The sequence below is a fragment of the Pogoniulus pusillus genome, chromosome 24 (genome assembly GCF_015220805.1).
Source record: "Pogoniulus pusillus isolate bPogPus1 chromosome 24, bPogPus1.pri, whole genome shotgun sequence".
NCBI classification, from domain to species: Eukaryota; Metazoa; Chordata; class Aves; order Piciformes; family Lybiidae; genus Pogoniulus; species Pogoniulus pusillus.
This window is the reverse complement of record NC_087287.1, coordinates 20,640,386-20,658,650: the sequence shown is the minus strand read 5'-3', so window position 1 is coordinate 20,658,650 and position 18,265 is coordinate 20,640,386. Positions and strand designations below refer to the sequence as shown.

General features: G+C 51.0%; 1 protein-coding gene across 6 annotated transcripts in view; it reads right to left on the bottom strand.

Annotated features, from left to right (window-relative positions):
• The window catches only part of ERBB4 (erb-b2 receptor tyrosine kinase 4), a 915,544-nt gene that overhangs the window by 438,286 nt on the left and 458,993 nt on the right, over positions 1-18,265 (bottom strand). For all 6 annotated transcript variants that reach the window (XM_064163916.1, XM_064163918.1, XM_064163919.1 and 3 more), the window contains exon 3: positions 4,289-4,475. In XM_064163916.1, coding sequence (XP_064019986.1) covers positions 4,289-4,475 — 187 coding nt within the window. The remainder of the gene's footprint in view (positions 1-4,288; positions 4,476-18,265) is intronic.

The following is an 18,265-nucleotide window of genomic DNA, read 5'->3' as shown; positions in this document are numbered from 1 at the left end:
GTTGGAACTGGCTGAGCTTTGAGGTCCCTTCCAACCTAAACCCTTCTATGATTCTATGATTATGAAAAAAGTTTTTCATGGAGACAGTGGTCAGGGACTGGAGTCAGCTGCCCAGGGAGGTGGTGCAGTCACCCACTCTGCATGTGTGTGGTTTGGATGTGGTGTTTAGGGGTTTAAGGGGAATCTTGTAGAGCAGGGATCTCGCTTGGACTTGGTGATCCTGAGGGGCTCTGGATGTCTCTGTGTGATTCTGTGGCAAGACACTGCATATTTTGCTGGAATTGTTTGTGTGCTACCAAACTAACCACCGCTGAATCTGTTTTATTCCACTGTATTAAAGGGTTTGCTGGTTGTGCAGGGACAGGCAGGGGAGCCTCTGTCCCCAAGGCCAAGAGGGCAGATGAGGTTAGCACTGCTCAGAGATCCATCGTTTCCTGTAGATCTTTTCTTCATCTTCACTCAGAGGGAAATATGGGAGACTTCAGGAGCAGGTTTGGCACTTGTGAGCTATCCCTCCTCGCCCACTCACTGAGATAAGTGCCCCCCGTGTGAAAGGCAGCCATCAGGTGTTCTCTCAGTCTGGAGCACTCCAAGTCTGAGCAGTGATTATGCTCTTTCATTGGATAAGTTAAGGTTGACTGCCCTGCTACCTGGGGAAGACAGGAACGATTTGCAGTAGCTCCCAGGCAATGAATGGAGGAAAGTGGCATATCCTCTCCCTCAGCATCGCTTCGGCTGCTCATCTTAGGCTGAAAAATACCTGCAGGCATCAAACCTGCCTTTCGATTTGGCAGCTGAATCTGCAGGCTGAGATGAGTCCAGCTGAGATGGCAGCCACCCCTTTGCTGGTGCTGTCTGTTTGGTTTTGACACTTCTGCAAAGCCATTAACGTAAGAACTCGCCCAGGAGGCGCCAGAGAGGGGTTTATCGGTAAGGGGTTTCAAGCAGCAGGTGGGTTTTAGGACAGGTCCCGACCTGCGCTGCAGGGAGACAGCTCCTTCGGGCTGGCAGACACACGAGTGAGAACCAGATCACGCGTTCCGTGTGACATCAAACCTACTGCCTTCAGAGCTGCCACCTTCTAGCAGCGTAACAGAGGGGACTCGGGCATTTACAGCTACATTTCCAGCTGAGAACTCGCCAGACCTGTCTGGCAACAGCACACAGCTGCCGACTGCGCACTGAGCACAGCAGCGCTGCGCCGGGGCCGAACGCTGCCGCTGCTGCCGCCCGAGGGCGACCCCCGGCTGGGAGCAGCCTCCTCAGCAGTGTTTGCGCAGCCTGCGGTGCTGAGTAGAAACACCCTCGGGATCCCTTCCTCCAGACACTGCACGAATGAGAACAGGGCCTCCCAGACCGTGTGAGGAGGCATGAGCACGGGCAGCACAGTTCTGCGCCTGTAAGGCAGGAGCCCTGCTTACATGGAACTCAAGCAGAAGAGATGCACCGCTCCAAACTGCTGTAATCTGCAGTGGACTAGAAGCTCACAGGGGCTGCTGCCCCTGGCATTGAGTCACAGACCACTGCTGTCCCTGAGATAAATATGGAGCAGTTGGTGCACACTGGATAGCTTCAGACCTAGCTACCAGCCATGGCCCTGCAACACAGAATCACAGAATCACAGAGTGGTTTAGGTTGGAAGGGACCTCAAGGATCATCCAGCTCCAACCCCCTGCCATAGGCAGGGACACCTCCCACTAGAACAAGTCACTCAAGGCCTCATCCAACCTGGCCTTGAACACCTCCAGGGAGGGAGCAGCCACAACCTCCCTGGGCAACCTGTGCCAGTGTCTCACCACCCTCACTGCAAACAACTTCCTCCTAACATCCAGTCTCAATCTCCCCTCTGCCAGTTCAAACCCAGTTTGCCCTCGTCCTGTCATTACCAGACCTTGTCAGTAGTCCCTCCTCAGCCCTCCTGTAGGCTTCCTTCAGATCCTGGAAGGCCACTCCAAGGTCTCCTCAAATCCTTCTCTTCTCCAGACTGAAGAGCCCCAAACTCTCTCAGACTGTCCTCATAGCAGAGCTGCTGCAGCCCTCTGAGCATCTTCATGGCCCTCCTCTGGACTGGCTCCAACACTTCCATGTCCTGCTTGTGCTGGGGGCTCCAGAACTGTACAGAGTACTCCAGATGGGGTCTGACAAGAGCAGAGTAAAGAGGCAGAATCCCCTCCCTTGCTCTGCTGGCCACACTGCTCTTGCTGCAGCCCAGGACACAGCTGGCTGGCTGGGCTGCATCACCACTCCCACACCCACCCACTGCTTTCCTGCAGCTACTAGTGAGGAGGATGTGTCAGGTAAATAAACAAAGGATTAATAGACTCCAGGATGAGCATCTGCAGCAAGAAGCAGGCTGTGGGTCAAGACAGACAGGTGCAGTATGGTCAGAGAGTAGCTGCTGAAAAGGCTCATGAGGCCCTGGCACACACTGTCCAGAAAACATGCAGAGCATTCTGAAGCGTACACTGGCTCATATTCAGCACCCAGAAGCTATGTTAAGTGCTCCCTGCAGACAAGCTGGTGTTATTAGGGCACTTTTCTTTCAAGACACAACAACATGTTTTGGGCCAAATAACCCCATCAGAGGGCTCTGCGAACACCTAGAGCAGACAAAGTGGTCGTGTTGATCTCAGGAGAGGAAAGGTGGTTGGAAGAAAGGTGGTTGAGGCTCCATCCCTGGAGGTGTTTCAGGCCAGGCTGGACGAGGCTGTGTGCAGCCTGCTCTGGGATAGGGTGTCCCTGCCCATGGCAGGGGGTTGGAACTGGCTGCTCCTTGTGGTCCCTTCCAGCCCTGACTGATTCTGTGAGTCTATGATCCAGAGGCTGAGCTCAGGCAGGCTTTCACACCACACTTCAGAAGAAAGCCAAGCTATCTGCTGGGCAGTTCTGGTGCTGTGCCTACCGGAGGAAAGCAGCTTCCAGACAGTCTCCTGAGGCAGAGAAGCTGCCTGCTGAGGAGAGCAGGTGGGCTCCAGAAGAGAACTTTGAGCCAGGTTTTTTTACCTTAACTGAACAAGCACTGAAAACACAGCCCCCACTTGCAGAACTCACCTTTGGGGGAACAACAGCAGCCTCAGACATGAGAGGAAAGGGCTCCTGCCTGGCCTTAGCCTCACATCACCTCTCTGTCTCTGTTTCATCTGGTTTAATGTCTTTACAAAGCACACTGAGACCCCCAGCAGAAAAGGCACAGCAAGTGGCAGTGCTACTACCCACTGCCATGGCTCTGTACTGCACCACAATGCACACCCTGGTTCAGAAAGAGGGGGAGAAATAAGGGAAATCAGAGGAGCAAATTGGACTAGGGCAGTGATAGAGAGACAGAGAGACAGGGACTAGAGACCTTAGGAACACTCTGATATCAGCACGATGGTTACAGAAGAACAGAAGATTGTTAAAAGCATGACCAGAAGAAAGAATCTGATTGGAAAGTGTGATCCAAACCTGTTGTATTCAGTAAAGTATTTTAGGTTTCCTTTCCCCCCCGCTTTAGAAACCTCAGCTAGAACAGCACAGAGAGGTTTGAAGAACAGGGAACTATCTGCACTTGTGTGCTGCCACACAACAAAGAAACAGTGAGCAAAGACTGCCTAAGTGTAGTTCAGAAGGCTCCCACCTCTCTGTACCCAGGCTGACACTACACATGCAGTTCAGGTCAGTGTTTTTCAGTCAGCACTTAGCCACCTCCAGAAATAACAACACAGACTAGCTTAAATTCGAAAGCAAGAAAACAAGCACTCCCTCTCTGCTACTTTGGCTCAGAAAAAGAAGTTCTAAAATGAAGTCCACCAAAGATACAGCCTCCTCCTCCCACCCCCTCCCCGGCTCCCAGTGCAGCAGCCATGGTGACACAGACAGCAAAGAGCAGAGGCAGAGAGGAAGCTAAAGCTAAGCTGGTGTGGCAGCAAACCTGTGATATCTGAAGCAACACACATGCCAGGAGCACGGATTGCAAGGAAACCAACTTGTTCCTGCTCTTGCCACTGAGAAAGCTCATCCACGCTTCCAACATCCATTTCTGTTCAGAGAATGCTCTTGGCGTGAGCTCCACACACAGCCTTTGATCAGCACCGACAAAAGTACAGCTGTGACCTAACGCAAGGAACGAAATGAAGTGCCAGGGAGCCTCCACACCACGTACAGCTGCCAGCCTGCCGAGCTGACAGCCTGCTGAGCTGCCGCTGCCAGCCGCAGGGCGCGGGTGACGGGCAGCGAGCGCTGGGGCAAGTACTCGCCAAGCTCCTCTGCCTCTTGCAAGGGACCCGGAGCGTTCGCAGGTCTCGCTTACCTGTCAAGTTCCTCAAGCCGAGCTCCCGGAGCCCGAAGTTGCCATCCTTCCTGTAGTTCAGAAAGATGGCCAGAGCATAGCGCTCCTCGTACAGCTTGGTGCCGCGAATGATGCGCAGGTTCTCCAGGGGCAGGTACTCAAACTGGTTCAGCGCCACCAAGACGTAGCCGGTGACCTCTCGGATGGACTGGAAGGCGAAAAACAAGCAGCACTTTAGCAGCTGTCCGCTTCGAACCGCTGCGCTGGTCTGAGCCTGGCTAGGGTGTTTTGGTGTGAAGAGCTAGGCTACAGGCTGTGGAAGGAAACAAGGCTGATGTCTGCCTCACTCATCGGCTTGCTGAGGTGTGTGAAAACAAGAATCAAAACACAGATGAGGCACGGCTTGGCCTGCTGGGGAGCTGGCTGAGCTGCATCTCCAACCTCACCCCTCTCGGCCATTTCTTTGGCTAGCCCACTTTGCTTCCTAACCCCCTGGCCGAACCTCCATTCTTCCTTGGCACTGAGGTAAGGTTGAGAGGGGTAGGGTGAAGGTGAAGGGGCAGTTGGGAGACCCTCCTGGGGTTTCTGGGAGGGGAGTTGTGTTTCTGTGTTACCTTTTCCCTTGTATATCTCTGTCTGTAACTGCATATACTGGAAATAGCTGCTTGTGTATTGTGCCAGCTGTAAATATAAGCTTCATTCAATTTCCAGAGCTGGCTGAGTCTAGTCCGGTTGATTTCCAAAGTGTGGGGGGGCAGGGAACACCCAAACCATCACAACCGTTCTGCATTTCTCACCTTGTGGATGCTTCAAGCCCAGCTGCTGCTACCCCTCCACAAACTTAACAAAACTCAACAAGAAAACAAACAGCTCTGGAAAAGAAATTCTCTCTAAACTTGTGCGAGTTTGAGCCCCTCTGGGATATTTCAGTGAGAAGAATTAGATTCTAGGCTGTGACAAGGAAACAGTGCTGACGTCTGCTGCACTCACAGGCTTGCTGAGATGGGTAAAAACAACAAACACAGATAACAGAGCTGCTCTCTGGCTCTGGCTGCCTCCCTTCTCTCCCTGGCCTGCTGTCTGTGTCACTAATCCTTCTGCTTCCTAACCCCCCCTGACTGTTCTTCTAAACTCACCTTGAACATAAGGCAAAGTCCGGGGTAAGGCAGAGGGGTGGAAAGGAGGTGGCAGGGTGGTTGGGAGCCCCTCCTGGGCACTCTGGTTTCTGGCAGGGCTGCTGTGTTTCTGTATTACCTTTAACTTATCTATTGCTGTCTATAGCTGCATAGATTGTAACTATCTCCTCGGATCTTGTGCTAAGCTGTAAGTATAAAGCTTCATTCCTTAGCTTCCAGCTGGCTGAGTCTAGTCTGGTGATTTTCTTAAGTGTGGGGGGCAGGTAACACCCAAACCATCACACAACTGACTGACTTTAACCACCTACCTGTTTCAGTTTAACTGAGTTTATCAGAGATCACTGAACCACAGAATGCCAGAGGCTGGAAGTGACCTCCAAAGCTCATCCAGTCCAGCCCCCCTACCAGAACAGATCACACAGGAATACCTCCAGGGGAGTTTTGAGTATCTCCAGACAGGGAGACTCCATAGCCCCCTGGGCAGTCTGTTCCAGGGCTCTGCCACCCTCACAGGGAAAAAATCCTTCTCATGTTTCCAGAAAACTTCCTGTGCCTCAGCTTCCACCACTGCCCCTTTTCCTCTCACTGGGCACCACCCAGCAGAGCCTGGCTCCAGCCTCCTGGCACTCACCCTGCACATCTTCATCAACATGAATGAGGGCACCCCTCAGGCTCCTCTTCTCTGCAGAATCTCAGGACGATTGTCCAAAAGCCTACCAGGACTAAGGCTTCTTAGAAAGGCAATAAGCATTCTCGCTCAGAAAACAAAGCTCACTCTCAGGAACTGCAATCAGCAGCCTAGTTTGGATCAGAACAAAGCAACTCAAGCCAAGCCAGCAGGCTAGCCTGGCTGTGTTCCTGACACAGAGGGGAAAGTAACACACATAAACCTGGGACTGAGACCACAAAAATGGAGTCAAGAAAGGAGTTTCCTGAGCAAAATCAGACAAATGCAGTACAAAATGCACAATTCCCTCAGCTTGTTTGCAGACAAAGTACACAGCAAAGCAGCAGCAAGGGAGCCAAAAGCCCAAGGCAGAAAACAGCTCCCCCATCCCTCCTTGTCCTGCCACCATCCCAGTGGAAAAGCCAACACCCAAAAACCTGGAACCCAGAAGCAGCAACCAGCGCAAGAAGCCTCCCATGTCACAATCTGAACTTTGAGCTCCAGAATCATAGAATGGTTAGAGTGGAAGGGACCTCAAAGCTCATCTGCTTCCAACCCCCTGCCACGGGCAGGGATATCTCCCACTAGAACAGGTTGCTCAAGGCCTCATCCAGTCTGGCCTGGAACACCTCCAGGAATGTTGTGGAGCACAGAATCACCAAATGTGATCTTAAATCACACTCAGTGATTCTGTGCCCCACAACTTCCCTGGGCAACCTGTGCCAGTGCCTCACCACCCTAAATGGAAAGAACTTCTTTCTAACATCCAGTTTCAATCTCCCCTCTGCCAGTTCAAACCCATTCTTCCTCATCCTGCAATTCCCAGACCTTGTCAATAGTCCCTCCCCAGCCCTCCTGTAGCCCTCTTCAGATACTGGAAGGCCACTCCAAGGTCCCCTGGAAGCCTTCTCTTCTCCAGGCTGCAGAGCCCAAACTCTCTCAGCCTGTCCTCACAGCCCTCTGAGCATCTTGGTGGCCTCCTCTGGAACACTTTGCTGCAGGCAGCACTTGCATTTTTGAAGCTGAGATGTGGATACCAGCAGCAGATCTAACACAATCCTTGATAGCTAGAAATCTGCAGATGTCTTTGAGAAGTGGCATTTTCACTCTCACACAGAGCCCCAGCATCCTCAGCAGGACTTTGCACCAGCTGAGGGATGCCTTCTACCCAGAGCTGCTCCCAGAAACAGGAGCTCCATGTTGGAAAGAGTCTCCCAAATACAGTTTTCAAATCCCACCCAGTTCCACACCTGCAACAGCCTGCAGGCAGTGCTTGTTTGAGGCTGACTGGAATATCTTAATGAGAGAAATCAGCTCACACAGGCTGTGAGACGAAAATACTAATGATGTCTGTATTAGTCATGGGCTCTGCTGAGAGAGAGAAACCCAGAAACAGAAACACAGCCAGCCAGTGTCTCTGGCTGCTGCTGCTGCATTGACTGTCTCTGCCTGAACCTGTGCAACCCCAACTGATCATCCTGCTTCTACCTCTGTATCTGGCAATCTCAGCCCTGCAAGTATGACCTCCCCTATAAGGGTGGGAGTTAGTTTCAAAGCCCTCCTGGGTAGTTCTGCTGTTCAGGAGGGGTTTTGTAGTTCTGTGTTGCTTTTAACTTGCATATAAGTGCATCTAGTTGTACAGACCTGTAGATATTGTGTATCTGTGCTTGTACATGCTGCCTGGCTGCAAATATAGCTTCATTCCTTGACTTCCAGCCAGCTGAGCTAGTCTGGTGTATCATGGGGGTGGGGGAAAACTCCTAAGCCACCACCCAGAGACTCAGACACCTCATCCTGCGTGCATGTGCATTTACTAGACCAACACTGCTGTACCTATCTGTGTGCTTAGGTGGCTGCATGCCCTTTTTTCTTCCCGTCACAAAGTCAATACCCCAAACAATACACAGAAAGGGCCTTTCTGCTTAATGTGTGCAGAGTGTAACAAATGTGATGGAGATCCCAGCCAATGCTGCAACAAAAGCAAAGAAGCAAACAACAGCAGGCATGGCATTCCACATGTGGTGGAGGCATCACTAATAGAGAAAGGCAAGGTGGATTGGCAGCACAAAGCTTTTGCTTTGCTGGTTCAGCACTTCTGCCACCACTGCACAGAGAAGTGTGCAAGAGCCTTTAGCTGTGTTTCAGCAGGTTTGTAAAATCCTTAAGGAGTGTGCAGCATATGTAAGGAAGGATTTGCGTGCCACAAACTCCAGGCACTGGCTGTCCTTCTGAAGTCACACATCTGCACTCAGCTGAAGCTGCTGAAAGAGCTCCAGAGCCATTTCCAGGCTTGCCTGGCATCCAAACAGAGCACACTGGCACTACAGGGCTGGGATGAGAACGCAGTGAGTTGAGCTGGGTTGAAAAGTACGCTTCAGGAGCTCAGAATTAACTGCGTTCTACCCTGGGACGCTGATTCCACCCTAATTAGAAGCCTTCCAGCAGTTCCATGATAGCTCCTTGCTTTCAGACATTGCAGCTTAGCCAGTTTGGTCAGGAATCTGCTTTTCATCAGTCAGAAAAATGTCCTGAGGCTGGCTGGCTTTTGCAGCTTCTCTTCAGAATTTAGGAACTACTAATATTACACTCATAGCTTTATTTTCTCCACTGATATTCTAAGGACATTTTAATTGCTCTAATTAATTTAAAGGCATGTTTAACTTGGAATCAATTTGAAAGACATTAAAAGCTGTTCCAAAGCTGATCTGACCAAGTCCTCCCTGTCAATTCCTGTCACTTACAACCATGCTTTCTGCTTCTAGGCTGTCTTGTTTACTGGCATGCAAGTCCACCTGAAAGGGCCCCAGTTCAGCATGGCAATGAACTTACACACACTCAGCAGCAACACCCAAATGCAAAATTAAGAGAGCAGAAAAGGACAGAACTTTGTTGTTGATAATTGTGAACAGTATTGCAACACCTCTTCATTTGCCAGAGAGCTCCCACGGTAGTCCTGGCAAAAGAACATCATGAATGTAATCATAAGATCACAGAACTGCTGAGGTTGGAAGAGAGCTTTGGGATCATTGAGCCCAACTGTTCCCCTAGAGCTCACAATCCCACCACTGCTACTAAGCTACTGCCACTAAACCACTCAGCATCACATCCACACATCCTCTAAACACCTCCAGGGGTGGGGACCCTGCCATCTCCCTAGGCTTTCTCTTCTCCAGGCTGATCAGACCCAAGTCTCTGAGCTTGTCCTCACAGATGTTCTCCAGCACTGTGATGGCCTCCTCTGGACCCACTTCAACAGTTCCATGTCACAGGATCATAGGATCACAGGATGTCAGAGGTTGGAAGGGATCCAAAGAGATCATTCAGTCCAAACCTCGGGCAGAGCAGGACCAAACAATCCAGCTCAGGTCACAGAGGAACACCTCCAGACAGGCCTGGAAAGTCTCCAGAGAAGGAGATTTCACAGCCTCTCTGGGCAGCCTGTGCCAGGGCTCTGGGATCTTTCCAGTCAAGAAGTTTCCCCTTGTGTTGAGCTGGAACCTCCTGTGCTGCAGCTTCCATCCATTGCTCCTTGTCCTATCCCAGGGAGCAGTGAACAGAGCCTGTCCCCCCTCTCCTGACCCTCAGCCCTTAGATATTTATAGACATTTATTAGATCCCCTCTCAGTCCTCTCAAGAGTAAGCAGCCCCAGGTCTCTCAGCCTCTCCTCATCAGGCAGTGCTCCAGTCCCCTCATCATCCTCACAGCCCTCTGATGGACCCTCTCCAGCAGATCCCTGTCATTCTTAAGCTGGGGAGCCCAAACTGAATGCAGTACTCAAGATGAGGTCTCAGCAGGGCAGAGCAGAGGGGAAGGAGAACCTCCCTTGAACTGCTGCACACACTCTGCTTAATGCCCCCCAGGCTCCCATTGGCCTTCTTGGCCAGCAGGGCACATTGCTGTCCTTCTGTCATTGGGGGACCCAGAACTGGATGCAGTACTGCAGGTGGGAGTCTCACAAGAGCAGAGCAGAGGGGGAGAATCCAGTACTAGTGAGTAGGACACAGCAGGCTGACCGAACAATTCCAGTGGGCTGTAATATTCATTTCATTTTTCAGCTCAACGTTGAAAGGAAAAGGCAGAGCAGGAGCAGCTCTTGCAGGCTGGGGTGGGTTCTGTTTGGTCCAGCTGCGTGTGGAGCAGGCAGCTCAGATTCCAGCCACTCTGGCAGGGACTGACTTTGCCAGCTCAGACACAATTCTTACTGGAAATGGACACCTTACAGCTCAACCCAAGCACTACTAGAGCCACTGCCAAGATGCCTGTTGTGTTCCATGTGGACTCGTGGGATGAGCCAGCCTGATCTCCTCTCCAGCTCATGCCAAGGTTAGGCACGATCCAAACCAGTCAGTGTTTGCATACAAGGCTGAATGCTTTCCTGCTCGGGTATCCTACTGCTTTATTTGAGTGGCTTTTGCTTCAACATTAATCTGTGCCCCACTGAGAAGGGAGAATGCCTCGCAGCAGTGGTAGCTGGAGTGTCACCTGCTAGTTTGATTATCCTGCTGGAGCTGCAGATCCTTAGAAAAAATCCATTTCTTGTGAGTTTGTCTCTCAGGAAAGAAAACAAGGAGAGGAAACCGCAAATAGCTGCATCTTGTTCCCGTAAGCTACAAGTGGAGTGCAAAGAGCTTACTCTCTCTCTGCTCAGCTTGTAGGTTAAGGCAACAACAGACTTCGAGCTAAAGGTTTCTGATGGGGCACCCTGGCAGTCTCCAGTCTACCAAAACCAAAAGGGCTGTTTTCAGAGGGGCTGCTGGCAGAGTGATGGGATGAAGGCAGGCAGTGTCTTTACAAACAAAGAATGGTGGAGAGAGAGTTGAAATAACAAAGCAGCAGACAGTTCACCTTACCTATGTGTATGGAAATCACAAAGGGCCTCTGCCAAGGGCCTTATCTGGGCCTAGCTGTCAATCAGTGGGGGCTGTCTGAAGAGGACAGGCACTGAACACTGCCTGAGCTTTGGAACTGTTAGGATGGAGCAGGACCAAGACTCCTGAATACTAACTTCTCCACCCAGAGATGTGAAGAACCTAATTCCAGTGAATGCAGCATGTGTGATGCAGGGGGCCATGTGTGAAGGGGGTACGTGGAGTAGGTGTATGAGGAAGACTGCAAATCCTGAGTGCCTCAGCCAATGGGGAAAGGCAGAGGGAAATCTATGTCCAGGAATTTAGGATCAAAGGGAAGCTGTGTCTCCAGCCATTGGAGAGACCCCACAGGGATCTGCCCTGTGGACTCTCCCTTCATTGGAATAAAGTTTTGCAGGACTCCTCTGTCTCCATTGTGAACTAACTTCTAGATCAGGCTAATTTTCCTTACAAGAGGCTCTTTGTCAGGTGAACTGCAAAAACCAGCTCTAGACAACCTGTTCCCATAATTACAACTGATGTCAGCTGAGCGCTGGTAAAGCATTTCAGGCTCCCAACAGCAAAGCCAGAATTATCCTGTCATGTGGGAGTAAAAAGGCAAGATTGTCCCTTGCCATCTGAAATCATTCTGTGGCTCGAGCCAAAGGGATCTGAGCAAACCAGAGCAGGGTAGCAGCATAAACTTCATTATTCTGCCCAGAACAACAGATCAATGAACGATCAGGGGAGCTGATGTTTCTCATCAACACTACCAAGCCTCCTGAACATCTAGCAGGGGAGGTTAGGCTGTGGCTAAGGCACCAAAGGGAGCTATGTTGTGCAGCTTCATTTCAGCTGCAGATGTGTTATTTACCCAGTCACTGAACCTCATCCCTTGCTGCCTCTGGCCTGGACATGCATCCCCAGAGCAATGCCACTCGCTGTGGGGGTCAGCTCGCTCTCCTGGTGCCCAGACCATCAGCTGCCTGGTGGGTTACTCTTCCTCTTTTCCATAACAGCTATGTGTGTTTTCAATCTGCCTTCATCCCACCTTGACTGGGCCAACACACAGTGTCAGGGCTAAGGACCCCCTGAAGAACAAGGATCTTTAATCCACAGATATTATACAGTGCATACAGTCAGCATATTCACTAGAGAGACATGGGCAAAAGTCTGTTCTTCATCAGCACTGCTTTGCAGAGACACAAAGACACTTTGGTCTGGGGAAGCCAGGGTGGGAACAGAGCACTGGCACAGGCTCCCCAGAGAGGTTGTGGAGCCTCCCTCTCTGGAGCCTTCCAAGGCCTGTCTGGATGTGTTCCTGTGTGACCTGAGCTAGATTATATGGTCCTGCTCTGCAGGGGCGTTGGACTCAATGATCTCTTCGGGTCCCTTCCAACCCTTGACATCCTGTGAGGCTATGAACTCCAGGGAGATAAACAAAGGCAGCTACTGGGGAAAGCCTGGGGAGACTTCCATGGGAAAGAGGTTTCTTCTTCTTCTTATACCAGAAGAAGTGATGTAGAAAGAGCAAAGAACATTGAAGTCCTTTAAAGTCCACAAGGAAGAAGCCAAGTGGACTCTTTTCATCCCATCTGCTGCAAATGCAGTAATTTCTGTTTTCAGAGGGTATCCATTTCATGGGGCAGCAGCAAGGCTCCTCGCACGGCTCAGCTGCCAGCAGGCAACAGACATCTCCTGACTGTGATCCAAGGAGCCAGGCTGCCCCTCCAAAGGCACCTGTGTGCTTTGTTGCGCTACAGTCAATTCTAAGTTATACAAAGGGAAAATCAACCTTCAGAAAGGTTACCACACTGCAGCAAAGTCATGGTGCAAATAACAAATGTGAATAGCCAGCCACGGCAGCTCCTTCGAAAGCTTGGCACAGCCCAAGATGGCTTGAACAGAGCCCTTTGCAGTTTGCTGCTCGAGCATTTGAGTCTAGTTAGAGCTCTGCAACATCCAACTGACCATGTTTCAGTCCTGGGTTTATTAAGAGGAGACTGTTTGCAAAGGCCTACAGGGACAGGACGAAGGTAATGGCTTCAAACTAGAGCAGAGCAGACTGAGATTGGATGTGAGAAACAAGTTCTGTAGCAGGAGAGCAGTGGAACACTGGCACAGGTTGCCCAAGGAGGTGGTTGTGGCCCCATCTCTGAAGATATTGAAAGTGAGGCTAGAGAGGGCTCTGATCTAGTGGAGGATGCTCTTACTGACTGCAGAGGGGGTTGGACTGGATGCCTTTTGGAAGTCCCTTCCAATCCAGAGCATTCTGTGATTCTGAGAAGACAGCACAGTGCAAAGCCAAGACTGGCTTCACTTCAAACAAGTGCTCAGGGCAACCATAATGTCCATGCTCACCAAATCCAGCTGGGCATGTTTGCAGCTGTGCTGGTAACCTAATGCATCACCTGAGCTTTGTCCTGAGCTGCTCAGGTGTCCTCCCCCTGCTCCGCAATGCCTCTTTTGTCTGCCACAGGTAACCACGCCAGGATTTCCTGAAGAACCACGGAGTGAGCTCGAAGCAGCTCCAGCACTTGCAGTGCTAACTCCAGGGGAAATGCTAATAGCCCAACGGTGGCCATTTGTGGAGCTCCATTAGCTGCTCTGTGCCCTGCTTACTGACGGACAGGAACTGTTACTAACGCTGAGGTTCACAAGGCAGTTCAGCAAACATCCCCACAGGGCTCAGGTGCTTGGCTGCTGCCAGCCTCTCCTCAAGCCCTGTCCATAACCACCCTGTGGTACATGCTGGCATTTCTCACAGCCACAAGGACACTCTGTTCACAGTGCCAAAGCTAACACTGAGCATGCCACATATGGAATTTTGTGCCATGAAAGTCTGAATCGTGTCTCCTCCACTGTGCATCCTTCAGTTACATCAGGCCTTGGGAAACTGGGATGCTAAGCCCTCCTGAGCACCACTGGTTTTTCAGCTACGCTGGAAAAGCTTCAACAGAAACCCCTCAAGTTTGAGCACATTGATCAACATCAGAACATAAGATTGGGAAAAACACTTTTCTGGTGCCTGATCCAGAAGCAAGCAGTGTGTCATAGCTACAGCTCTCTTGGAAGCTCTGAGAATTTACTGTTCAAAACACTAAAGCTGCAGGAGAGATTCCCATTTCTTAATAGAATACAGTTAAAAAGAGGACCCTGTGGTAGTCTTTCAGTTTGCTTCATGGACTGAATTATGATATATTAAAGGATGTATCAATACAGGAAGGACATGGAGCTGAGGGAGTAGGTCCAGAGGAGGACCACGAAAATGCTCAGGAGGTTGGAGCAGCTCTGCTATGAGGACAGGCTGAGGGAGATGGGGGTGTGCAGCCTGCAGGCTCCAGTGACACTTACTAGTGACCTGCCAGTACCTGAAGGGGCTACAAGAAGGCTGAAGAGAGACTGTTTGCAAAGGCCTGCAGGGACAGTAGAGCAGAGCAGATTGAGATTGGATGTGAGGAACAAGTTCTGCACCAGGAGGATGCTGGAACACTGCAACAGGTTGCCCAAGGAGGTGGTTGTGGCCCCATCCCTGGAGATATTCAAGGTGGCTCTGGGTGACCTGATCTCGCTGAGGATGTTCCTGCAGAGGGGGTTGGGCTGGATGAGCTTTGGAGCATTCCAAACCTTCCAAGCCAGAGCATTCTGTGATTCTGGGATGATTCCATGAAAGGCAAAGGAAGTGAATTTTGTTAAGAGCTGTACCTGAGGAGGCATCCACCGCTGCATGGCTGCAGAATTGAACTGAGACTCAGTTACTTAAGACAGCTGGTAAGAACTTTAGTTCCCACTGGTGCCCTCACAGACACCTAGCCTGCTCTGGAAACATGCCTCCAGAATAGGAACAATGTCCTGGGCAGCAGATGGATGGCAGAACACAGCATTTGCTTTGCTCCACATTCAAAGAAGCAGCCAGCTCGATGCACCTCTTGTTAAAGCTGCTGGAAATCTCTAAGTGAAGATGTTGCTGCATAATTTATAGAACCCACTTCGAGGGCTGCTGAACCAAAGCTTTGCTTTCTGGGTGGCTGGTCTTTCCCTTTTGTCATTCCTAGAGTGAGACTTTTCACACACTCCAACAGCAGAAGCAATTATTCACCAAGGAGGAATCACACTGTGGTACACGAGGCAAGTGGAGTCTGTGCTAATGTACACAGCACTGAAGGAGCCAGGGGGAGTTTGGAAGCCCAAAAAAAAAGCCAGTCTGGGGTCCAGTAGATTCAGGTTTAACCTGGATGTGAGGAGGAAGTTGTTGAGCAGGAGAGTGGTGAGAGGCTGGAATGGGAGGTGGTTGAGGCCCCATGGCTGGAGGTGTTTGAGGCCAGGCTGGCTGAGGCTGTGTGCAGCCTGCTCAAGGGTAGGGTGTCCCTGGGCATGGCAGAGGAGTTGGAACTGGCTCATCCTGGTGGTCCCTTCCAACCCTGACTGATTTTATGATTCTGTGAGATGCCCAAATCTGGCATTTGGCAAGGAAGCCTCATGCCAGTGACAGTGCTGAGCCTTTGGAATGGGTGTCCTGACATACTGTGCAAAGCATCGCTGGGCAAGCAGTGTGGGGTGTGAAAAACAAACTAGTACACAAAGCTGTAACGTGGGAACTGGAGCATAAACAGGAGCAACAGGTAAGTGACAGGATCTGTGCTTCTAGATCTTGACATGAAGTTTCTGGAGGCATATCCAAGCAGTCTTCATCTTGACTGAGTTAGATTTAAGCTCAGCTGTCAGCCTGCATCATGTGTCTGTGTCTACTCAGTTAAAAATGTTGTCTAAATAGAGAAACTGCTCAGGCTCACATCAATCCCCAAGACTCTTCCCAACGTTTTCTGTCCAAACATAGATGTCCTATTTGTGTACTTGCTTAGGAATGGCCTCATGTTCAGGCACACAGACTGAGTGCACCCAACAAACACTATGCTGTTTGTTGCACCCTAGACAGCCTCCACTTGGTGACAGCCCAATCCCCACCTGCCTGTCCTGGGGACAGCTTTGCATGCCCACAAGTTCAGCAAGTCTGCCAGAATTCAGTATTACATCTGTAACACCTGACTGACCTTCAACATATCTGCACAGTGCTTTCCAGGAGAGTTTACTGTAGCACCTCCCTAGGGAAAACTTTGTCTTAAATTAGAACAGAAAGAGTAAAGGAGATCATTCTGCTGTTCTAAAATGCCTTCCCACTTGGGCTGCATGGTAGTAGCTACCTTCTGCAAGAATTCCAAGCACAATTCAAGAGAGATACTGAGCTGCTGGAAGGTGTCCAGAGAAGGGCAGCAAGGCTGGGAAGGGGCCTGGAGCACAGCCCTGTGAGGAGAGGCTGAGGGAGCTGGGGGTGTGCAGCCTGCAGCAGAAGAGGCTCAGGGCAGAGCTCATTGCTGCCTGCAGCTGCCTGCAGGGAGGCTGTAGCCAGGTGGGGTTGGGCTCTGCTGCCAGACAACCAGCAACAGAAGAAGGGGACAGAGTCTGAAGCTGTGCCAGGGCAGGTCTAGGCTGGATGTGAGGAGGAAGTTGTTGTCAGAGAGAGTGATTGGCATTGGAATGGGCTGCCCAGGGAGGTGGTGGAGTGGCTGTGGCTGGAGGTGTTGCAGCCAAGGCTGGCTGGGGCACTTAGTGCCATGGTCTGGTTGGTTGGGCAGGGCTGGGTGCTAGGCTGGGCTGGCTGAGCTTGGAGCTCTCTTCCAACCTGGTTGATTCTATGATTCTATGATTCACATCAACTTATAGCTGCCCAGATAGAGAACTTCACACTGCAGAGATTGATGCCTTCTGCTTTCTCTGCCTTTGGATGTTTCAATCAAGTAAATCATGGTTTCTTTCCAGGCAACATAAAACTGCATAAACTGCCACTTCATAAGCCAAATAATAGCAACAGTTTGGAAAGATCTCAGGAAAGCAATAACCATGGGCAAACACATCCCCTTTTATCAGCTTCCCTCAGCCACTCACAGCCTATGAGCAGCTGTGAGTACATTCCAGGCTTCACCAGGACAGACAAAGCCAGGGCTGCCCAAAGCTGCTTTAGAGAGGCAGTGTGGGCCAGCAGGGCAAGCTCTGCACTGGGCTGTCCACACCTACTACCAGCTTTGGCATTCCCCTTCTGCAGTTAGCATCACTCACTGCCAGAGGAAAGGTGTTCTTCTAGCAGCACAAAGAGTCCTGGCCCCAACTGTTACCCTCACTTCAATGCTTGGAGGTCATATTTGCACAAAGTGCCATCTCCACTGCCACAGGCATCCTGTCAGTGGACAGAGCTAAGCTGAAGTATTTGTTTTGGGAAGGGAAGATAACATCTGTAAGAGAAGAAAGAATTGCTCCTATTTGGGATACTCTAAATCCTGATGCCAATATTGCTTGTGAGGCTGCTTGCTTGGCCCTCTGAATCATGAAAGCAGTCAAGGCATGCCAGGGAGTCCATCCATGCTCAAGTGTCCTTCTCACAGAAAGCAGACACAGGAGGAGGAGGAAGCACAGGACCAATGCTCACAGAAGCTGGCAGCTCAGAAGGACTCCAACCTGCGACAGCAGGTGGATGAAGGCAGCAGAGTGGAGGGGTGAATAAGAGGCTGAGATGGTTGTGAAAGGCTAAGTGCAGGTGGCAGTGCAGCTGGGAACAGGGTGCTCACAATTACACACACTGCAAGCAAGCTGCCTGCAAAGATCCTAGGAATGTTTTGTAAGCATTTACCAGCAGGAGGAGGCTTCATTTCTTCATGTGATGTGTGACAGGCTTTGTACATCAGACTCTGGTTTCTTGTTTCCTCAGCATCCAGCCAGGTTAGCTGCTATGAATTATGGAACAGTCCATAGCTTGCCAGAGAAACTGACTATGAATCATAGAACCAAGCAGGTTGGAAGAGAGCTCCAAGCTCAGCCAGCCCAACCTAGCACCCAGCCCTGCCCAACCAACCAGACCATGGCACTAAGTGCCCCAGCCAGGCTTGGCTGCATCACCTCCAGCCACGGCCACTCCACCACCTCCCTGGGCAGCCCATTCCAATGCCAATCACTCTCTCTGACAACAACTTCCTCCTAACATCCAGCCTAGACCTACCCTGGCACAGACTTGAGACTCTATTCCCCTTGTTCTGTTGCTGGGTGCCTGGCAGCAGAGCCCAACCCCACCTGGCTACAGCCTCCCTTCAGGTAGTTGTAGACAGCAATGAGCTCTGCCCTGAGCCTCCTCTGCTGCAGGCTGCACCCCCCCAGCTCCCTCAGCCTCTCCTCACAGGGCTGTGCTCCAGGCCCCTCCCCAGCCTTGCTGCCCTTCTCCAAACACCTTCCAGCACCTCAACATCTCTCTTGAATTGGGAAGCCCAGAACTGGACACAGCACCAAGGTGTGTCCTGAGCA